Source organism: Mustelus asterias, chromosome 2, assembly GCF_964213995.1.
Source record: "Mustelus asterias chromosome 2, sMusAst1.hap1.1, whole genome shotgun sequence".
Classification (NCBI taxonomy): Eukaryota; Metazoa; Chordata; class Chondrichthyes; order Carcharhiniformes; family Triakidae; genus Mustelus; species Mustelus asterias.
In genome coordinates, this window is record NC_135802.1 from 159,908,922 (window position 1) to 159,933,455 (window position 24,534).

The 24,534-nt window shown below is 46.6% G+C and overlaps 1 protein-coding gene across 1 annotated transcript in view; it reads right to left on the minus strand.

The window, feature by feature from the left end:
• nek11 (NIMA-related kinase 11) overlaps positions 1 to 24,534 on the minus strand; it is a 275,408-nt gene that overhangs the window by 128,066 nt on the left and 122,808 nt on the right. The window contains exons 8-9 of the mRNA XM_078200740.1: positions 23,480 to 23,565; positions 2,355 to 2,474 (exon numbers count right to left, since the gene is read on the minus strand). Coding sequence (XP_078056866.1) covers positions 2,355 to 2,474; positions 23,480 to 23,565 — 206 coding nt within the window. The remainder of the gene's footprint in view (positions 1 to 2,354; positions 2,475 to 23,479; positions 23,566 to 24,534) is intronic.

A 24,534-nucleotide genomic window follows, 5' to 3' on the forward strand; every position in this document is an offset into this window, starting at 1 on the left:
TCCCTCCCTAAACCTTTCTGATTCTCAACCTCACTTTCCTCCATTGAGACACTTAGAACCTCCCCCTTTGACCAAGCATTAGTTTTTACCTATCCGAATATCTCCTCATGCGGCTCGGTGTCAAACTTTGCTTTATAATTCTCCTATGGAGTACCTTGGAAATCCATTAGGATAACGGTGCTAAATAAATGGATAAATGTTGATGTTGCTTTTGTTGCAAATGCAGAAAGTCTAGAAATAAAATCCGAAATGATCCTGTGTAAGGTTTTTTTTATTTCTATGATGTGGGCATCACTGGCTGGACCAGCACTTATTTCCCATCCCTAATTACCTTTGAACTAAATGGCTCGCTCGGCCATTTTCAGAGGACAGTTAAGAGTCAACCACATTGCTGTGGGTCTGAAGTCATAAGTAGGCCAGACTGGGTTAAGGACAGCAGATTTCCTAAAGAACATTGGTGAACCCGATGGATTTTTATGATGACAGTTTTGTGGTCATCATTGGCCTTTCAATTCCAGATTCTTTAGCTGAATTCAAATCCCACCATCTGCCGGGATTTGAACCCTGGGTCTCCGTAGCATTACCCTGGGATCTCTAGATTATTCTTTCAGTGACAAAACCATTGCTTTCCTGCTATTCCAGTGAGTGTTCGACGACACCTCTTTAGTCAGCAAAGGGAAGTCTTGTAATAACAGGCAAAGATAGCTCGAGGATCCATAATATCTAAGTATTCCCACACCTCGATAATCATAGGCCTTTCACTTCCACTCAGTAACATTTCTGAGGTTTGGGTTTGTAGAGCACGATGAAATATTTAAAGCATCTCCCTCTAGGCTTATCCTCATAATCTTTATCCACGCCACAAACTGTATATTTAACCTACTCTTTCTGAAGGGGTTTGTTTAACATAACCAGGAATTGTTTCCAACTTACAAACTCCCATAAGAACATCTCAATCTCTGCTCTCACCTGCACTTGTTAATTTTACTTTACCGTTCTCTTCTTCTTTGTTGGGGGTGGTGGTGGGGCAATCACTGGGAAAGTGGGGGCTCTAAATTCCACCCAAAATCTTTTTCAGAAAGCACTCTGAGCAATTTATAAGGAAAACATTTCAAGGCATCAGATAGTGTGGTATTTTTCTGTGACGGGTAAGCTGCTTTCTCTTATGGTCACAGGAATGAGATAGAGAATCTGGTGAACTGGAGCGGCAACAATAATCTCTCCCTCAATGTCAACAAAACAAAGGAGATTGTCATCGACTTCAGGAAACGTAAAGGAGAACATGCCCCTGTCTACATCAATGGAGATGAAGTAGAAAGGGTCGAGAGCTTCCAGTTTTTAGGTGTCCAGATCACCAACAACCTGTCCTGGCCCCCCCCATGCCGACACTATAGTTAAGAAAGCTCACCAATGCCTCTACTTTCTCAGAAGACTAAGGAAATTTGGCATGTCAGCTACGACTCTCACCAACTTTTACAGATGCATCATAAAAAGCATTCTTTCTGGTTGTATCACAGCTTGGTATGGCTCCTGCTCTGTCCAAGACCACAAGAAACTACAAAAGGTCCTGAATGTAGCCCAATCCATCATGCAACCACCCTCCCATCCATTGACTCTGTCTACACTTCCCGCTGCCTCAGCAAAGCAGCCAGCATAATTAAGGACCCCACGGACCCCGGACATTCTCTCTTCCACCTTCTTCTGTTGGGAAAAAGATACAAAAGTCTGAGGTCACGTACCAACCGACTCAAGAACAGCTTCTTCCCTGCTGCTGTCAGACTTTTGAATGGAATTACCTTGCATTAAGTTGATCTTTCTCTACACACTAGCTATCACTGTAACACTACATTCTGCACTCTCTCCTTTCCTTCTCTATGAACAGTATTCTTTGTCTGTATAGCGCGCAAGAAACAATACTTTTCACTGTATGCTTTGTGACAATAATAAATCAAATCAAATCAAATCAAAATCAATTATTCATGGAAAAGGGTTGACACAAAAAGTGTCCAATTTTGCTCCATCGCCCTCCTGTGAAGATCCTCGGGATGATCTATTCTGTTGAATGCACTGTATCAATACAAATTGCTGTTAACATAAATTAGAACTCCCACCCACCTGACGAAGGGACAGCCTGTTCCGAAAGCTAGTGGCTTTTGCTACCAAATAAACCTGTTGGACTTTAACCTGGTGTTGTTAGACTTCTTACAACATAAATTGGCACAGGTACAAAATGCATCCATTAAAATAGCAAGGTACTGAAGTGACTGTACTCTACAACAATAAATGGACATGGGAGCAGGAGGAGGCCATTGAGCCACTTAAGCCAGTTCTGAAAGATAGAATCATGCACATACTTTAGTTTCTTGGCTTTCTCATCTGCGCTCTGCAGTTTCCGAAGCCTCATCCTCTCTCGTGGTGTCATCTTCTGTACCTCAGACTGCTCGCGTAGTGTCTGCAGGTGAACTTTTTTCTGTCTTTGAGAAGAAAATGCAGAATTGTAAAACAGTAAGTGCACGGTAGCACAGTGGTTAGCACTGCTGCCTCACAGTGCCGGGGACCTGGGTTCGATTCCCGGCTTGGGTCACTGTCTGTGTAAAAACTTTAAACAAATCTCCGTGTGCCCTTCCCGCCATTGCTCTGTTAACAGCCACACAGATGAGGAAGCAGGCGCAAACTCAACCGTTCTGCAGCAATTTCAGACACGCCAAGGGTAAGAGGATTGCGAATGAACTCAGGAAAGACAATAGAATCAATTCCCAACTTTTGCTTCTCTTTAACTCTTCTTGGTGATAGGGTGTGACTGAGGATGTGCAGCAAATCTGACTCCGTTCTCTTGCTAACATCGAAAGAAAGAAAGAGTTGCATTTAGATAGCGACTTTCATTGCTTAGGTCTTTGCAACCAATGAAGTGCATGTTGAAATGTAGTCACGTTGCGGTGCACAGCCAATTTGTGCACAGCAAGCTCCCACAAACAGCAATGTGGTTGCGACCGGATAGCCTGTTGTTAGTGATGCTGATTTAAGGGTAAATATTGGTCAGGGCTCCAGGAATAATTCCCCTGCTCCTCTTCAGAATAGTGTGATGTGTTCTTGTACATCCACCGGAAATGGCAGACAGCGCCTCGGTTTTCAAGAAATAAAAGTATCCTCCACCCAATCGACACATTCTTGGGTCACTAAGAGACAATTTAGCATGGCCAATCCACCTACGCTGCGCATCATTGGACAGTGGGAGGAAACCGGAACAGGCACGGGAAAATGTGCAAACTCCACACAGACAGTGACCCAAGGCCGGGAATGGAACCCAGGTCCCTGGCGCTGTGAGACAGCAGTGCTAACCACTGTGCCACCATGCCGCCTTGTACTGCCTCATAGTTTAATCATGTCCTCCATTTCGCTATTAAACACCTTGAACGCTCGTTATTATCAATAGCTGTTTGCACTTTTAGTGGATTTACAAAGAAAAGAAAATAATTTCAGTAGAAAGGAAACTAAAGAACAAAGAACAAAGAACAGTACAGCACAGGAAACAGGCCCTTCGGCCCTCCAAGCCTGTGCCGCTCCTTGGTCCAACTAGACCAATCGTTTGTATCCCTCCATTCCCAGGCTGCTCATGTGACTATCCAGGTAAGTCTTAAACGATGTCAGCGTGCCTGCCTCCACCACCCTACTTGGCAGCGCAATCCAGGCCCCCACCACCCTCTGTGTAAAAAACGTCCCTCTGATGTCTGAGTTATACTTCGCCCCTCTCAGCTTGAGCCCGTGACCCCTCGTGATCGTCACCTCCGACCTGGGAAAAAGCTTCCCACTGTTCACCCTATCTATACCCTTCATAATCTTGTATACCTCTATTAGATCTCCCCTCACCGTCTTTCCAAGGAGAACAACCCCAGTCTACCCAATCTCTCCTCATAGCTAAGACCCTCCATACCAGGCAACATCCTGGTAAACCTTCTCTGCACTCTCTCCAACGCCTCCACGTCCTTCTGGTAGTGCGGAGACTAGAACTGGACGCAGTACTCCAAATGTGGCCTAACCAGCGTTCTATACAGCTGCATCATCAGACTCCAGCTTTTATACTCTATACCCCGTCCTATAAAGGCAAGCATACCATATGCCTTCTTCACCACCTTCTCCACCTGTGTTGCCACCTTCAAGGATTTGTGGACTTGCACACCTAGGTCCCTCTGTGTTTCTATACTCCTGATGACTCTGCCATTTATTGTATAACTCCTCCCTACATTATTTCTTCCAAAGTGCATCACTTCGCATTTATCCGGATTAAACTCCATCTGCCACCTCTCCGCCCAATTTTCCAGCCTATCTATATCCTGCTGTATTGCCCGACAATGCTCTTCGCTATCCGCAATTCCAGCCATCTTCGTGTCATCCGCAAACTTGCTGATTACACCAGTTACACCTTCTTCCAAATCATTTATATATATCACAAATAGCAGAGGTCCCAGTACAGAGCCCTGCGGAACACCACTGGTCACAGACCTCCAGAGTTCAGAGCAACTGTTGTACTAAAATATCGATTGCCTTGTACAAAGTGTTACTGAGTTTTTTTTTCATGTCAGACATGTACAAGCTTCTACTTCTTTTTGATACTAGTATTAGTTCTAAGTCAGGAAACACAGTCCCAGACGAGGTATGAACTCTCAGTTCTGCGAATGTAAATTAAAATATAGTTTAATGTGATCTTCAATTAAGGAGTAAAGGACGTGCACTCTGATCTGATCTGACAAGGCCAGCAGTTCCTTCCCAGTCTCTCTTAATGGCAAACTACCCACCAAAAGAGTATTTGTTCCATGTGGTCGTAATGAGGTTGTTATGTTTCAACTGGTGTTGCTGACAGTAGATATGTTAATTGCACAATTCTCTCACCCACACGGCCAATTAAAAATACATCACTTGCAAACAATCTTTTGCTTTTACATTCCCTGCAGAGGTTTTGTGAGCAAGGCTATAGCTGTGTGCTCTATGTCCGATTTTATGCCGGTTCTTGAAGAATTGGAGTCCTATGGAAGCTGTCCTTTGTTGGGAAATCCGCACATCCGAAAAATATGCAGGTTAGGTGCATTGGCCATGTTAAATTCTCCCTCAGTGTACCCGAACAGGCGCCGGAGTGTGGTGACTAGGGGATTTTCACAGTAACTTCATTGCAGTATTAATGTAAGCCTACTTGTGACACTAATAAATGAACTTTTAAACTTCTAACAAATGAAGGACGGTAGACAAAGAACCACCTGAAAATACAATTTCAATCACAAACTCCGATGGTTCTGCCGTCTTACCAGAAGACCTATCCAGGCAAAGTTAGAAGAATTAAAACCACTTCTAATTCCGAGGGAACTATAGTATTGACTTTCCCCAGGAGTCTCCCATGGGACACCACACATCACCTGACTCTCAAGGGACCCTCTGACCCATCTATCTTTGCCCCATCCTCACACATCCATTGTAGTTCGCCTGTAACCGCTCTGTGATTTTGATCGTGCACTTAGGCCAACCCTTCTTTCTGCAGCCTTCCCTTTGCTGTCTCAGAAAGATCTTTGAAGCACCTCAGCACTGAGCAGTCGGCCGGAATACCAACATCCTCTTTCTCAATGTCACATTTTAAGAGTTCTTTTTCCTATTACAATTTCAACCACCTCTTTGTTTGTCTTGCGGTCGGGTATATGGAATGTTTAGCACACGCACGACATAGCATCCACATTTCCAAGGCCTCTATCTTCTTCAACAGATCTTTATTTATGCTCCAGGTTTCTGAGACATTCAGCAAAGTGGATAGAATGTGGAACCTTATGAGTTTTTTCGCTCATCGCGAGCTTGAGTTTTCTTGTTGTTAACACATCCTTCAGCTTCACACAAATTACTTTTGGCTCTATCTATCCATCTTCTAATTTCAGCATTGCATCGACCATCTTCTGTGCCACACAGATAAATGTATCTGCTCTTTCCAGTGTGACATTTGGTTGGGCAGCACTTTCTCCTTGATAGAGGTTGGAAAAGGAAATAGTCATCTCAATGATCTCCAATGTACTTAATTAGTAATTAAAGGTCACCTATTCAAGGAAGGTGAAGGAGGACAGCCAGGGAATTATAGACCACTTCACCTATCGCTAGGATCTATCATTATGGATAGAGTGACCAAACACCTTGAAACCTTCCAGCTGATCAGAGAGAGCCAGCATGGATTTGAGGTCATGTCTGACAAATCTTAATTGAATTTTTGGAAGCGGTGGTCAGAGGAATGTCTATGAATGTTATTCAGTAACATTCTCCATTACAGAATGTTAACTAAAGCTGAAACTCAGGGGATTGAAGGCAAATGATTGACCTGGTTAGAAAATTGGCAGGACTTTCCTCACCCGACAATCATGGTGGGCTGGTGACGCTGAGGTTTGCTGGGAACCCATTTTGCATTTCATGCCTGCTCATTAGAACCCTAACAGATCAGAATCATACATCCACCCCCCCTCCCCACCCCCCCCCCGCCCCCCACCCCTCCTTGCCCCGCCACCACTAACCTTCCAGTGGAAATTTACGCCGTTTTGTTACCCGACTGCACATTTGTGGCGTGCAATTGGCAAAGGGGAATTATAGAGCACTTAACTTACAGTCGGAGTTGGCTACACTACTGGAGCTGTCTGGAGGTGTGGTGTGTGTGGAAGAGACCAAGTGGGAGGGGTCCGAGGAGATAAAGGGGACTGGGTGTGAGTGCAAGACACAAAGTGAAGGAGAAGAAGGTGTGTGGGGAGGAAATGAGAAGAGAAGAGGCGGGATGGATCAGAGAAGAGGAGGCAGTGGACTGAGGAGAGAAGAGGTGGAGTGAGGGGAGCAGGCAGGCATGAGGGGGGAAGAAGCTGTGGGCATGGGGCCACAGAGTTTCAGAAGGAGGAGTCAATGGAATCAATGTTGGAATTCTGAGGGGAGAACTGAGGGTGTTGGCAATAGGAGGGGACATTGACTGGGAAAGGGAGAAGTGGGACATGGTAGGGTCAGAGTTTGGGTATGGCAAGGGTGGTTTTCATCTGGTGGGTCATTGAGGGGGACAAGGATGGTGTGGTACAGATTACAGGAGTGGGGAAGATCAGGGTGGGCATAGGAATGGTGACTGAGGTGGGCTTAGTGGGGCAGGAAGGCATGTTGAAATTCATGATGATAGGATCCAGGATGATGGGGGGAGGCGCTCGAGTAATTGAGGGCTGAGTGAAAGTGGCGTTGGTGGGGTGAGGGGGCAATGGTGATGGATGAGAGGATGGGTGACAAGAGGAGGGGAAAAGGAGGTGGAGAGCGCCTGATATCTGACAGGCACCTTTCAGAGACAGAGGCAGCTCCAGACCAAGGCAACACCCTCGACGTCCAACTGCAAAACATCGAGTGAGGGAGGGGAAGGGGGAGGGTCTTCTCAGGTGGGAGGGATTAAAGGTCAGCACAACTGGACAGCTAAAGGGAAAAACTAATAATCATGTGGAGATTGTATGAGAGCTTTTTACTTCACAAACTCTCACTGTCAGGTGAAAGCCACACAGCAGATCTGGACCAAAGGGTCCTCACTGCAACGAGATCCCAGTGAGATGTCGGGCTGCTAGTCGCTCTGAGCCATTGGCTTCAGTCAGCATTAGGGGAGCGGGAGTGTGTGGGAGGTGGGGAAGGGGATGGTAATGTCTACAAAGAGCAGCCAGCCGAATGGCAGCCAAGTCATGGCTGCAAACCTCCACCCTCCTGAGGGAACGGACCTGCCTGACCCGGGCTCATGCACTCGCTCTTTCCATTGTGACAAGGTCTCTCCAGAGAAGCTCGAGGGCAGTGGAGGCAAGTGGAATTGAGTGAATGGGAGTGACCTCACACATGGCAGCCATCGTCCTTGTCAAAGAACAATGTCTCCATGTACAACCATGTTCTGAGGGGAGGAAAACCCATCTTTGGTGTCCGTCCCCCCCATCCCACAGGAAGGAGTTGGGTGCATTGCAGGAAGGAATCCAGGAGACTTCCAATCAGTGCAAGATTACAGAGTACAAAACTAAATGATTGCACACCTGAGTCACTGATGTTCACTTCAGAGCTATTAATTTCTCTACCTCTCAAAGAATCATAGAATCCCTACAGTGCAGAAGGAGGCCATTCGGCCCATCGAGTCTGCACCGAACACAATCTCTCCCAGGCCCTATCCCTGTAACCGCACGTATTTACCCTGCTAATCCCCTTGACACTAAGGGGCAATTTAGCATGGCCAATCCACCTAACCTGCACATCTTTGGCGTGTTGGAGGAAACCGGAGCACCCAGAGGAAATCCACGCAGACATGGGGAGAACGTGCAAACTCTGCAAAGACGGTGACCTGAGGCTGGAATTGAACCTGGGTCCTTGGTGCTATGAGGCAGCAGTGCTAACCACTGTGCCACCGTGCCGTATGTCAAGCATTAAAAGTTCCCAGCTATTGTTGCTATGACTCTGTTAGGATTGATGTAGAGGTTTGCGACATTCCAGTGTCCAACGTGATGTGAGAAAAACGCTTTCACCCAGCAAGTGGTTGGGGTCTGGAACGCTCTGCCTGGAAGTGTGGTGGAGGCAGGCTCAATCGAGGCATACAGAGGGGCATTCGATGATATTTGAGTAGAAAACAGGGGTACGGGAAAAAGGCAGGGGAATGGCACGAAGTCATGATGCTTGTTTGGAGAGCTGGCACAGACACAAAGGGCCAAATGGCCTCCTCCTGCACCGTAACAATTCTGTGATTTATCGAGGTGTACAAAATTATGAAAGGTTTAGATAAATGGGAAAACCACTACCTGCAAGTTCCCCTCCAAGCCACTCACCATCCTGACTTGGAAAGATATCGCCATTCCTTCGCAGTCGCCGGGTCAAAATCCTGCAATTCCCTCCCTAACGGCATTGTGGGTCAACCCACAGCACTTGGACTGCAGCGATTCAAGATGGCGGCTCACCACCACCTTCTCAAGGGCAACTAGGGATGGGCAATAAATACTGGCCAGCCAGTGACACCCATGTCTTTATTTATTTTATTTATTAGTGTCACAAATAGGCTTACATTCTCACTGCAATGAAGTTCCTGTGAAAATCCCCTCGTCACCACACTCCAATGCCTGTTCGGGTACACTGAGGGAGAATTTAGCATCGCCAATTTACCTAACTGGCACATCTTTGGACTGTGGGAGGAAACCGGAGCACCTGGAAGAAATCCACGCGGGCACGGGGAGAACGTGCAAACTCCACACAGACAGTGACCCAAGCCGGGAATCGACTGTGAGGCAGCAGCGCTAAGCGCCCGTGCCACTGTGCATCCCATGAATGAATGAAAAAAAATAAAGGAAAGCTGTTCTCATGACCTGATGGGACACATATTTAAGGTTTTGGGTGAGAGATGCAGGGGGGAATATGAGGCAGAACATTTTTTACACGGTGAGTGGTAATAGCCTGGAAGACACTGCCCATGAGGGTGGTAGCCATGATGTGGAGATGGACTGGGGTGGGCACAATAAGAAGTCTCACCTGGTGTTGTGAGACTTCTACATGAGGGTGGTGGAAGCAGAAATGTTGAATGATTTCAAAAGGAAGATAGACGGGCATTTGAGGGGAGACAAAGTTACAGGGCTGCAGACAGTTGGACTGCTCTGCAGGGAGCCAACATGCAGTCAATCATAGAATCATAGAAACCCTACAGTGCAGAAGGAGGCCATTCAGCCCATCGAGTCTGCACCGACCACAATCCCACCCAGGCCCTACCCCCACGTATTCTACCCGCTAATCCCTCTAACCTACACATCCCAGGACTCTAAGGGGCAATTTTCTAACCTGGCCAATCAACCTAACCCGCACATCTTTGGACTGTGGGAGGAAACCGGAGCACCCGGAGGAAACCCACGCAGACACGAGGAGAATGTGCAAACTCCACACCGACAGTGACCCGAGCCGGGAATCGAACCCGGGACCCTGGAGCTGTGAAGCAGCAGTGCTAACCACTGTGCTACCGTGCCGCTCGATGGGTCAAACGGCCCACTCCTGCGCCATCAGGACTCCATAAACATAATTTCATTAGGGCCTTGTGTGTGCATGGGAGAAATAAATCAAAGAATTTCACCCATAAACCGTGAGAAGTGTAAAAACAAAATAAATCGCAGAGTGATAATAGTGAAATAATTGGAGCAAAAAAGCAGGAACAAACACAAATTAATTTATGCTTGGGTAATCTCAGTTCATCAACGTATATGTTTTTGGAATATGACTTCAAACCATTTGTAGTCAAGTGTGTGATTTATGTGGTAATTATTTATGCAAATTCAATTCAGCAGCTTGTGATTATAATATGCATTCCCTCCAATTAACATGTTGTCAATTCTGCTTCTAATTGCCAAGACATTTTACACCCACAGTTGCTTCTACCTCCTTCAGGATTGTTAATTTTTACATAAATCATATTCGAGGTTATAATTATTAGTACTCCCTAAATGTCGACACATCTTGTTCTGATTACAATTGTTTTAAATTATTTTATGATGGTTTATATTTTGAGAGTTGGGGTATCATTTTTTGCGATATGAATTTCCCTGTTCAATTAACAGGACGATGCTAGAATGAAGCTGACAGATAGATTATTTGAGATTTCCAACTCTTCCACTCGTAGAACTGATTCGCTTCTCGGCCTTTTGGCTAAGATCAAATGTCCGATCAACCCCAAGATCGGGTGCAATGCCTTTTCTTGTCAGCACGGTGGCATGGTGGTTGGCACTGCTGCCTCACAGCGCCAGGGACCCGGGTTCAATTCCGGCCTTGGGTGGCTGTCTGTGCGGAGTCTGCACGTTGTCCCTGTGTCTGCGTGGGCTTCCTCCGGGTGCTCCGGTTTCCTCCCACACTCCAAAGATGTGCAGGTTCGGTGGAAAAGCCATGCTAAATAATCCCTTAGTGATGGGTGTTAGGGGGATTAGCAGGGTAAATGTGTGGGGTTACAGAGATAGGGTGGGGAGCTTGGTTAAGGTACTCTGTCAGAGAGTCAGTGTAGTCTTGATGGGCCAAATGGCCTCCTTCTGCACTGCAGGGATTCTATGTAAGAGTTCATAAACCCAAAAACATACATCTTGTCTGCTTCTCCATGATTTTGATTCAATTTGAATTGGTTTTTTGAAACAAGCCAGGAGTTGGATTAAGGAGTTGCCCCGTCTACTCTGAACACTGGCTCTGTAACATTAGGAATGGAGTAAAAAAGATTAAACTTTTAGAAGTATACCTGGAAATGCTGAATGTGTTTGTGAAGCTCTGTAATAATTGGTTAACACGATTGCTCACTTGGGAATCACTCTGTAGCTGCTGTGACGATACTGTGCCATCAAGAATTGTACTTGTCATAGAGTCGTAGAGGTTTACAGCATGGAAACAGGCCCTTCGGCCCAACTTGCCCCTTTTTTTAACCCCTAAACTAATCCCTATTGCCCGCGTTTGGCCCATATCCCTCTATACCCATCTTACCCATGTAACTGTTTAAATGCTTTTTAAAAGACAAAATTGTACTCTCCACTACTACTACCTCTGGCAGCTCGTTCCAGACACTCACCACCCTCTGTGTGAAAAAATTGCCTCTCTGGACCCTTTTGTATCTCTCCCCTCTCATTTTAAGCCTATGCCCTATGCATAATCTCAGAGTGGGGGTGGGGGGGGGGGGGTCACCCATTTAAAACAGAGATGAGGAGGAATTTCTATTCTCAGAGGGTATCTGTGGAATTCTTTCCCGCAGAGGGATCTAGAGGCTGGGCTGCTAAGTGTGTTCAAGGCTGAGACAGACAGATTTTTAATCAGTAAGGAAATCCAGGGTTATGGGGATAGGCGGGAAGTGGAGTCGAGGATGCTCAATGGCTCTATAGGATTAGAGAGATATGGGCCAAACACGGGCAACTGGGACTAACTGGGAGGGCGGCATGGACCGGTTGGGCCGAAGGGCCTGTTTCCGTGCTGTATTGCTCTATGACTCTGTAACTCTATTATCATATCAGATCAATCATGATCTCACTGAATGGCAGAGCAGACTCGATGGGCTGAATGGCTTATTCTGCTCCTACGTCTTGTGGTGTTAGCTTTCAAACATGACACTCTATAAAGTAGGCCTATTGTATCTAAGAATGTGTTTTTTTTATTGTTCTTGGTGAATTTATCGTTAGTGTTGTGTTAGCTGCTCCATTAAATGCAGCAATTTGAGGAAGCTCTCTCTTTGCAATTGCACTCCTGCAGTGCAGAAGAAGGCCATTCAGCCCATTGAGCCTGCACCAACCACAATCCCACCCAGCCCCTTATCCCCATAACCCTATGCATTTACCCTAGCTAGTTCCCCTGACACTAAGGGGCAATTTAGCATGGCCAATCCACCTAACCTGAACATCTTTGGAGCATGGGAGGAAACCAGAGCATCCAGAGGAAACCTACACAGACACGGAGAGAATGTGCAAACTCCACACCGACAGTGACCCAAGCCAGGAATTGAACCCAGGTCCCTGGCGCTGTGAGGCAGCAGTGCTAACCACTGTGCCACCGTGCCATCCCATAGCCAATCCACCTAACCTGCACATCTTTGGAGCGTGGGAGGAAACCGGAGCACCCGGAGGAAACCCACGCAGATACGGGGAGAACGTGTTTAGAACTTGCTTGATGTACATTAACCTCTCTCCAGACCTCAACAAACAGCCAGATTTCAAGAAGGATTTTGCCACCTATGGATCATGTTTCTTGTGAGGGGACTGTTTTCCACTTCAGTTCTAATTACGGTGCCAATTGTCTACAACTGGCAGCTCAGACGCTGAGGATGCAGAAGAGTAATTGCTCCTAGTTACTGGGGCGTTTGTTTTAATCTGCGTTAATGCAATTTTATTATTTTTTGTGTTATCCCCTGGCATTTAAGAACAGGGTTTAATTGAGTTGATTGACATGTGTGTGTCATGTAATGGGAGGGGCAAGGCTCACAGAGAGACAAGCTGGCAGTTGCTGTTTGAATTTAAAAAGGAGCAGCAGCTCTTTCTCTCTCTCCCTTGAAATTGAAGTCTAGGATCTGCTAGAAAAACGGCATCTCTCTCTGGAGTTCTGCTGTTGAAGACAGGTCTTTCTCTTTAGGCTGCTGTCTGAGAGTCAGGAGTCAGGTATCTCTCCGTATCTCTGTCCAGAGGTGTTAAAAGGCTGGAGGACTAGCAATCTACTTAAACTTGTGTGTTTTGCCAACTGATCCTGAAGAGAAGTTTATGTCTATTAGGAATATTGCTTAAATTGGGACTAATAGAGAAAACTAGCAGTTAAGAATTATACTATGTCATGTCTAAGTATTTACAATTGGTAAAAGTTATGCTAATTCCTTTTGGATTTGGTCAAACTGTATTGTTAAATAAAGTATGCTTTGCTAAAAGCTTCCTACCGAGTCAATAGGATCACAACTGGAGAGAAACACATTATCCTCACACTAATGCCAAAATCAGAAACAGTTGGGGTCTAGGCTAACTTAATACCGTGGAGATTCTGATCTGGTCCCTAACACTGCATTGACTGGAAATGCTTAATCAAGAATGGTTCAGACTAATGTGTCCATACCTGTCATTATGCTCCTCACAAACTTTCACCCAAACCTCCTCATCTAACCCCCAACATAGTCTTCTATTCCTTTCTCCCTCATGTACACCTTAAATGGAAGGAGATGGTGGTGTAGTGGCCTACAGGTCCTTGTTGGAGAACAGGTTCAAATCCCATCACGGCAGCCGGTGGAATTTAAATTCAATTAATAATGACAAAATATCTGGAATTGAAAGCTTTATTTCAGTAATGATGACCATGGCCACAATCATGTATTGTCTGTAAACTGATTCACTATTGTCCTTTAGGGAAGGAAATCTGCTGTCCTTACCCAGTCTGGCCTACATGTGACTCCAGATCCACAGCAATATTAACTTAACTGCCCTCTGAAATGGCCTAGCACCTCTGTGCCTCTCTACCTTGCTTTTCTCGTTAAAAACTATCATTCCATAGAATTTCTACAGTGCAGAAGGAGGCCTTTCAGCCCATCCAATTTGCACTGGCTCTCTGACAGAGCATCTTACCCAGGCCCTTTCCCCTGCCCTATTCCCGTAACTCTACGTATTTACAATGGCCAATCCATCTAACCTACACATCTTGGGGCAATTTATCATGGCCAATCCACCGAACCTGCACATGATTAGAGCGTGGGAGGAAACCGGAGCACCCGGAGGAAACCCACACAGACACAGGGAGAACATGCAAACTCCACACGGACAGTGGCCCGAGGTCGGAAATGAACCTGGGTCCTTGTCATTGTGAGGCAGCATGTTTTTGACCATGTTTTTGGCTATCTTACCCGAATATCTTCTTATGGTGGCTCAGAATTATATTTTATTTTATAATGCACCTGTGAAGCACCTTGGGACATTCCATTAGGTTAAAGGTGCTAAATAAATAGTTAGAAGTTTAACAACACCAGGTTAAAGTCCAACAGGTTTATTTGGTAGCAAAAGCCACACAAGCTTTCGAGGCTCTGAGCCCCTTCTTCAGGTGAGTGGGAATTCTGTTCACAAACAGAACTTATAAGACACAGACTCAATTTACATGAATAATGGTTGGAATGCGAATACTTACAACTAATCCAGTCTTTAAGAAACAAAACAATGGGAGTGGAGAGAGCATCAAGACAGGCTAAAAAGATGTGTATTGTCTCCAGACAAGACAGCCAGTGAAACTCTGCAGGTCCACGCAACTGTGGGAGTTACAAATAGTGTGACATAAATTCTGATTCTAGGATCGCATGATAAAGACTCAGGAGGAAAAAAGCAGAAATATTTATGTGAAATAGTGTGACATAAACCCAATATCCCGGTTGAGGCCGTCCTTGTGTGTGCGGAACCTGGCTATCAGTTTCTGCTCCGCGACTCTGCGCTGTCGTGTGTCGCGAAGGCCGCCTTGGAGAACGCTTACCCGAATATCAGAGGCCGAATGCCCGTGACCGCTGAAGTGCTCCCCAACAGGAAGAGAACAGTCTTGCCTGGTGATTGTCGAGCGGTGTTCATTCATCCGTTGTCGCAGCGTCTGCATAGTTTCCCCAATGTACCATGCCTCGGGACATCCTTTCTTGCAGCGTATCAGGTAGACAACGTTGGCCGAGTTGCAAGAGTATGTACCGTGTACCTGGTGGATGGTGTTCTCACGTGAGATGATGGCATCTGTGTCGATGATCCGGCACGTCTTGCAGAGGTTGCTGTGGCAGGGTTGTGTGGTGTCTTGGTCACTGTTCTCCTGAAGGCTGGGTAGTTTGCTGCGGACAATGGTCTGTTTGAGGTTGTGCGGTTGTTTGAAGGCAAGAAGTGGGGGTGTGGGGATGGCCTTGGCGAGATGTTCGTCTTCATCAATGACATGTTGAAGGCTCCGGAGGAGATGCCGTAGCTTCTCCGCTCCGGGGAAGTACTGGACAACGAAGGGTACTCTGTCCACTGTGTCCCGTGTTTGTCTTCTGAGGAGGTCGGTGCGGTTTTTCGCTGTGGCGCGTTGGAACTGTTGATCAATGAGTCTAGCGCCATATCCTGTTCTTATGAGGGCATCTTTCAGCGTCTGGAGGTGTCTGTTGCGATCCTCCTCATCCGAGCAGATCCTGTGTATACGGAGGGCTTGTCCGTAGGGGATGGCTTCTTTAACGTGTTTAGGGTGGAAGCTGGAGAAGTGGAGCATCGTGAGGTTATCCGTGGGCTTGCGGTACAGTGAGGTGCTGAGGTGACCGTCCTTGATGGAGATGCGCGTGTCCAAGAATGCAACCGATTCCGGAGAGTAGTCTATGGTGAGCCTGATGGTGGGATGGAACTTGTTGATGTCATCATAGAGTTGTTTCAGTGATTGTTCACCATGAGTCCAAAGGAAGAAAATGTCATCGATGTATCTAGTGTATAGCACCGGTTGAAGGTCCCGTGCGGTGAAGAAGTCTTGTTCGAACCTGTGCATGAAGATGTTGGCATATTGAGGTGCAAATTTGGTCCCCATGGCTGTTCCGTGTGTCTGGATGAAGAACTGGTTGTTGAAGGTGAAGATATTGTGGTCCAGGATGAAGCGGATGAGATGTAAAATTGCATCTGGAAACTGGCAGTTGTTGGCGCTGAGCACTGAGGCCGTTGCAGCAATGCCATCGTCATGGGGGATGCTGGTGTAGAGTGCTGAGACATCCATTGTGACGAGGAGCGCTCCTGGTTCAACTGCTCCATGTGTGCCGAGTTTCTGTAGGAAGTCCGTCGTGTCGCGACAAAAGCTGGGGGTTCTTTGTACAATGGGTTTCAGGATCCCCTCGACATGGCCGGAGAGGTTCTCGCACAGGGTCCCATTGCCCGATACGATGGGACGGCCGGGTGTGTTTGCCTTGTGTATCTTCGGGAGGCAGTAGAGATCTCCAACGCGGGGAGTACGTGGGATGAGAGCACGGAGGGTGTTCTGAAGGTCCGGATCAAAGGTCTTGATCAGAGTGTTGAGTTGACGGGTGTGTTCTTTGGTCGGATCTGCAGGTAACTGTCTGTAGTGTTCCTCGTTGTTGAGTTGTCGGTACACTTCTTTGCAGTAATCCGTTCTGTTCAGTATGACGATGGCCCCTCCTTTGTCTGCTGGTTTGATGACAATGTTGCGGTTGGTCTTGAGAGCGTGGATGGCGTTACGTTGTGCTTGGGTGATGTTCGGGGCTGTCTTGTGAGTGCGGCTGATGAATTTGGTGTTGACGCACCTCCTGACGGCTTGGGCATACATGTCAAGTCGAGGGCAGCGGCCTTCCGGAGGAGTCCAATTCGACTCTTTCCTCTTCGGATGCACTGCGGATCTCTCTGTCGGCTGTTCCAGTTCATTGGCTGTCTCATTGTGTTCGTTGTTGGCCTCTTGGGGTTTGTGGAAGAACTCCCTCAGCCTCATTCGCCTGATGAATTCCTCTGTGTCTGCTGCGAGACTGATGGGGTCTATTTTGGTGGTGGGGCAAAAATTAAGCCCTCGGCTGAGAACTTCGATTTCATCTGGTTGAAGTGTGTAGTCGGACAAGTTGACAATGGACTTCCCTGCAGTGGGACTGTTTCCTACTGTGGTACCGGGGGAGGCTTGGTTGCTGCTGGTGGTGATGCCGAGTTTCTCAAGTTTCCTGTTCTTGGTGTGCATGTAGATGGTGTAGTTCCTTTGTCTCGTCTGCTTGGCAGAGTTTCGCAGCTGGTCTGCGTCCTGAGCGCAAGTTGAGAATATGGATTCGATCTTGGTTTCCAGGCTGCGGCGTTTGCTGTAGAGTTGGTGTATGAGGTGGTTGAGGAGGGTGAGAGAGGTGCGACGGCAAAGTCTCTCAGCGTAGTCTGTGTTATAGGTTGACCTGAGTGGGTTCGTGATCTGTAGTCCTTTCGGTATCTTGTCTGGTGTTTTCTACACGGTCAGACTCAACGCATGTGCCCGTGGCGCTGTGAGGCAGCAGTGCGAACCACTGTGCCACCGTGCCCTCACTGTCACCTGGTCAAAAATAACTGCAATTTCCTCCCTCCTATTAGCACTGTGGGTGTGCCTACACCTTTAACCTGGTGTTGTTAAACTTCTTACTGTGTTTACCCCAGTCCAACGCCGGCATCTCCACATCACAAATAAATAGTTGCCAGCTGCCCTATCAAACCCTTTTGTGATTTTAAAAGTCTCTGTTAATTCATCACTTTATTTTCTTGTTCAACAGTTGCTGATTAAGTAGTTCTAGTGTCACTCTTAATCTTTTTATCTCCCATTGCATCTCTAGGTGGAACATTATGTGAGGTCAGACACTAAATTTTTGGCAAGCTAGTTGGTTATGTTGGTATCGACCTGGATCTTATCCTGTGTACACACAAGTGGTTAGCAAACTATTTTTGCGTCCTGCTCCTTCTAGCTTTAGCTTGTATGGAACTTTTTAATATGAAGCATAACAAGATACTTTATACTGGTTCATGGAATGTGGGCGTCGCCAGCATTTACTGTCCATTCCTAATTGCCCGTTGAGAAGGTGGTGGCGAGGTGTAGGCACACCCACGGTGCTAATAGGAGGGAGGAAATTGCAGTTATTTTTGACCAGGTGACAGTGAGGGCACGGTGGCACAGTGGTTCGCACTGCTGCCTCACAGCGCCACGGGCACATGTGTTGAGTCTGACCGTGTAGAAAAAGCGACAAAAAAAATCCCTTGCAATTTACACCCCGAAGTCAGAGAAATGCAGACGTTCAAAAGAAACAGTGGAAACTCTCAATAATGAATATGAAGGGGGTATTGAATTAATTCGAGCCTTCCAAATACTTCAATAAAAGAACTAGCTGGCAGCTCTCTGAGGCAGGATATCCTCCCGACTGCGGGATGAGATGTCCCATCGCCACTCAAATATACCGCTTGTTGGGACAGTAGGTGGCTGCAGGACAGCCTGTATTTGCAGCGATAGCTTTGCCTCCTCTGTTGGCAGGGAGGGAAACCCCATCATCTTATAAATTGTGAGCCTGCGGGGGCCTAATCGCCTGTGACTGATGTACGCACACTCCCTAACAGCGGAATCCCACTCTGAAACAGGAGCTGTCAGCACACCTCCCTGCGGGGCTGGTGACGTGACATCTGTCGATGTAAAGCACTCAACCCAATGCTAATCGAGAATTCTCGCTGTCACCTTATATCACACTTTGCCCCAGAACCCCCTCCCCTCTGTGTGACCACACCAGATGTACCGGGAAGAGGGCGGGGGGGGGGGGGGGGGGGCAGTGGGGGGCACGATCACTGCTCTTCCTTTTAATTATTTCCACGTTTTACCCTAAATACGGCAAAGCAAATGCCCAGAACTTTCATAGTCAGGGATAGAGGCTGTTGCTGTATTTAAATATAGAATCAAAGAGTCCCTACAGTGCAGAAGGAGGCCATTCGGCCCATCGTGCCTGCACGGACAACAATCCCACCCAGGCCCCATCCCCGTAACCCCATGTATTTAGCCTACTAATCCCTCTGATATTAAGGGGCAATTAGGAAGGGTCCTATCGGGGACTGGAAGTAATTTTCAGGGGTGTCATGGAGACAGGAAGCTGATTTCCTACTCCTTTCTGCTTCAAGTTAGTATTTTTTTTTAAAAAGAACATGCCATTTTGTGGTGGCCTTCAGTGGGTCTGGATAAGGATCACTGGTTAGTCCAGATGTAGCCTTGGTTAACTAACGGTCATGAACGGCCGTGAAAAAGGCAGAGGGCAAAAGGAAAGATGAAATGGAGGAAAAGAAGGTCTGTTGAAAGGGGAAAAAAGAATCAGTCGGCCTCGGGCCAACATTATTCAGCTGTGCCAGCTGTGGAAGAGATGCCACTCACCAAGTGGCAGCTGCAGCACAACAGTCCAGATGTGACATAGACCCTGGGCGCAGTCCATCAGCTCCCTAAACTGACAGGAAGTCCCACCCACTGCTAATCAACGCTAAAGTGAGCGTTAAATGGTAGTGGGGTGGCACAGTGACACAGTGGCTAGCACTGTTGTGTCACAGCGCCAGGGACCCAGGTTCAATTCCTGGCTTGGGTCACTGTTTGTGTAGAGTTTGCATGTTCTCCCCGTGTCTGCGTGGGAGAATGTGCAAACTCCACACAGACACTTAGGATTGTTCAATCAGTGCTGCTCAATCGCAGAATCACATTTAAGAGCAAACATGGGGTGGCACAGTGGTTAGCACTGCTGCCTCAAAGCATCAAGGACCTGGGTTAGATTCCTGGCTTGGGTCACTGTCTGTGTGGAGTCTGCACATTCTCCCTGTGTCTGCGTGGGTTTCCTCCGGGTGCTCTGGTTTCCTCCCACACTCCAAAGATGTGTGGGTTGGGTGCATTGGCCATAGAACAAAGAACATTACAGCGCAGTACAGGCCCTTCGGCCCTCGAAGTTGCGCCGACCTGTGAAACCAATCTAAAACCCATCTAACCTACACTATTCCAATATCATCTATATGTTTATCCAATGACCCTTTAAATGCCCTTAATCTTGATGAGTCCACTACTGTTGCAGGCAGGGCATTCCACGTCCTTAATACTCTCTGAGTAAAGAACCTACCTCTGACATCTGTCCTATATCTATCACCCCTCAATTTAAAGCTATGTCCCCTCGTGCTAGCCATCACCATCCGAGGAAAAAGGCTTACACTGTCCACCCTAGCTAATCCTCTGATCATCTTGTATGCCTCTATTAAGTCACCTCTTAACCTTCTTCTCTCTAACAAAAACAGCCTCAAGTCACTCAGCCTTTCCTCATAAGACCTTCCCACCATACCAGGCAACATCCTGGTAAATCTCCTCTGCACCCTTTCCAATGCTTCCACATCCTTCCTATAATGCAGCGACCAGAACTGTACACAATACTCCAAGTGCGGCCGCACCAGAGTTTTGTACAGCTGCAACATGACATCATGGCTCCGAAACTCAATCCCTCTACCAATAAAAGCTAACACACTGTACGCCTTCTATGCACATGGACACCGAGATCTCTCTACTCATCCACACTACCAAGTATCTTACCATTAGCCCAGTACTCTGTATTCTTGTTACTCCTTCCAAAGTGAATCACCTCACATTTTTCCGCATTAAACTCAATTTGCCACCTCTCAGCCCAGCTCTGCAGCTTATCTATGTCCCTCTGTAACCTGCAATCCTTCCGCACTGTCCACAACTCTACCGACTTTAGTGTCATCCGCAAATTTACTAATTGATGGACTATCAATCGAGCCGAGACTAGTTGTGAGCAAGACAAATAGGCTTTTATTGGCAAAAACTTGGAGCCATCCCTGTCGGTGATCTGGTCTTAACTGAGAGCAAGGGGGGAGGAGCCACCGCCTTTATACCCTGACCAGGGGGAGGAGATTTGGGCGGAACCGACAGGGATGTGCCACATATACAGGTAACAGATAGCAGATAATAGTGGTTTACCACACTAACCCAGCCTTCTACGCCCTCATCCAGGTCATTTGTACAAATGACAAACAGCAGTGGCCCCAAAACAGATCCTTGTGGTACGAGTAACTGAACTCCAGGATGAACATTTCCCATCAACCACCACCCTCTGTCTTCTTACAGCTCACCAATTTCTGATCCAAACCGCAAAATCACACTCAATCCCATGCCTCCGTATCTTCTGCAATAGCTTACCGTGGGGAACCTTATCAAACGCTTTACTGAAATCCATATACACCACATCAACTGCGTTACCCTCATCCACCTCTTTGGACACCTTCTCAAAGAACTCAATAAGGTTTGTGAAGCACGACCTACTTTTCACAAAACCGTATTGACTATCCCTAAGCAAACTGTTCCTTTCTAGATTATTATAAATCCTATCTCTTATAATCCTTTCCAAAACTTTGACCACAACAGAAGTAAGGCTCACTGGCCTATAATTACCAGGGTTGTCTCTACTCCCCTTCTTGAACAAGGGGACAACATTTGCTATCCTCCAGTCTTCTGGCACTATTCCTGTAGACAATGACGACATAAAGATCAAAGCCAAAGGCTCTGCAATCTCCTCACTAGCTTCCCAGAGAATCCTAGGATAAATCCCATCCGACCCAGGGGATTTATCTATTTTCACACTTTCCAGAATTGCTAACACCTCCTCCTTCTGAACCTCAATCCCGTCTAGTCTAATAGCCTGTATCTCAGTATTCTCTTCGACAACATTGTCTTTTTCCTGTGTGAATACTGACGAAAAATATTCATTTAGCGCCTCTCCTATCTCTTCGGACTCCACGCACAACTTCCCACGACTGTCCTTGACTGACCCTAGTCATTCTTTTATTCCTGACATATCGATAGAAAGCTTTAGGGTTTTCCTTGATCCTACCTGCCAAAGACTTCTCTTGTCCCCTCCTGGCTCTTCTTAGCTCTCTCTTCAGGTCTTTCCTGGCTAACCTGTAACTCTCAAGCGCCCTAACTGAGCCTTCATGTCTCATCTTTACATAAGTCTCCTTCTTCCTCTTCACAAGAGATTCAACTTCTTTAGTAAACCACGGTTCCCTCGCTCGACCACTTCCTCCCTGCCTGACAGGTACATACTTATCAAGGACACGCAGTAGCTGTTCCTTGAACAAGCTCCACATTTCAATTGTGCCCATCCCCTGCAGATTTCTTCCCCATCCTATGCATCCTAAATCTCGCCTAATCGCACCATAATTTCCTTTCCCCCAGCTATAACTCTTGCCCTGCAGTATATACCTATCCCTTTCCATTGCTAAAGTAAACATAACCGAATTGTGGTCACTATCACCAAAGTGCTCACCTACCTCTAAATCTAACACCTGGCCTGGTTCATTACCCAGTACCAAATCCAACGTGGCCTCGCCTCTTGTTGACCTATCTATATACTGTGTCAGGAAACCCTCCTGCACACATTGGACAAAAACTGACCCATCTAAAGTACTCGAACTATAGTGTTTCCAGTCAATATTTGTAAAGTTAAAGTCCCCCATAACAACTACCCTGTTACTTTCGCTCCTATCCAGAATCATCTTTGCAATCCTTTCCTCTACATCTCTGGAACTTTTCAGAGGCCTATAGAAAACTCCCAACAGGGTGACCTCTCCTTTCCTGTTTCTAACCTCAGCCCATACTACCTCAGTAGACGAATCCTCATCAAACGTCCTTTCTGCCACCGTAATACTGTCCTTGACTAACAATGCCACACCTCCCCCTCTTTTACCACCTTACCTGATCTTACTGAAACATCTAAACCCCGGAACATGCAACAACCATTCCTGTCCCTGCTCTATCCATGTCTCCGAAATGGCCACAACATCGAAGTCCCAGGTACCAACCCATGCTGCAAGTTCACCCACCTTATTCTGGATGCTCTTGGCGTTGAAGTAGACACACTTCAAACCACCTTCCTGCCTGCCGGTACACTCCTGCGACCTTGAAACCTTATTCATGACCTCACCACTCACATCCATGGCAGGTGATGGAATTTAAACTCAATTTTTGAAAATTAAATCTAAATTAAAGAGATGATCATGAAACCATTGTTGATTATTGTAAAAACCCATCAAGTTCACTAATGTCCTTTAGGGAAGGAAATCTGCCATCCTTACCTGGTCTGGCCTAGATGCACCTCCAGAACCACAGCAATGTGGCTAACATTTAAATGCCCTCTGAAATGGCCGAGCAAGCCACTCAATTCTAGGGCAATTTAGGATGGACAATAACTGCGAGCCCGGCCAGTGACATCCACATGCCATGAATGAATTTTAAAAAAGAATGTCCTTCCACAGGTCCAATAACGAGCAGCAAGGGCTTAAGGTTCGGCAGACTCATCATTTAATTAAAAAAACAGGAAAGAGTAATGCATGGAATGCACCGTGAGCCAGTCAGTACCTGGAAATACAGACGATTGATCCTTATGGTACATAGCCCAGTATGTGTACAATAATCAAGAGTAACTATGAGATCGAATCAGCTGGGTCTTACTTACAAAGCATTCCTGATTTGAAGAGCTTCTTTTTGAGATGTGACTGTCCGGTCCTTCATGGTAACATTTGAAAACTTGCATTTGATGTTCTGCAATTTATATTCAAGGAAGAAACACAGTGATAAAAGATGTCAGATTCACACAGTGAGACAGAAAGTGCGTCTGAAACTTACAGAACACTGAAAATGGAAAATTATGCGAGTATTTTTGTGTAAATAACTGAAAGCTTTGAAGCGCAGTTGTCCCTGTTGGATTGTCCGAAAAAGAACTATTGGCAACTATTTGCAGTTATCAAAGTAATGAGATATTCAACGTGGAAGCTCTGCTCTTTATTGTATTGTGTGTATTGTGCCAATCCTGTGACGCTGAGTGCTCTATCTCACATACAATGCAGGAAAATACAGGATCCCCTCTATTCAAATCACAGGTTCTGACTGCTCATCTACCCTGTCACTACATCCCGAGTACTGATTACCCTCCATCACTGTCTGACAATGGAGGCTCCTGTCAGGAGAGGGAATGCTGTCAAACCTGAATGCATTTCAAAGATCTAGTTTGAAGCTACTGATGAAACCACTTTGGTTTGATTCTTGTGGCTTACCAACCCCTTTATCTGTCAGTAAATGAAAGAACGTCGCATAAAGCTCTCCAGCCGGAGCGCTATCTCAATATAGAAAAGGCCCAGAGCTGTTTTTCATCACTTATTTCTGCCGCTGTTAATTACACTGCTCTGTATAATGAGCAGAGGGATCGGCAGAATTTGCCAGAAGCTGTTTTTTTTTTATACCTTTCGCATTCCACTTTGGCACAGGAAGACAGAGAAGAAACAGTTCAGCAAAAAGAACGCCTCAAACCAAGTAGGCTGACTTACGCCAGACGTAGGGAATTTACTTTAGGGCAGCTAGTGGTTAGCACTGCTGCCTCACAGCGCCGCGGACCCGGGTTCGATTCCTGGCTTGGGTCACTGTCTGTGCGGAGTCTACACCTCCCCGTATCTGCGTGGGTCTCCCCAGGGTGCTCCAGTTTCCTCCCACAGTCCGAAAGACGTGCTGGTTAGG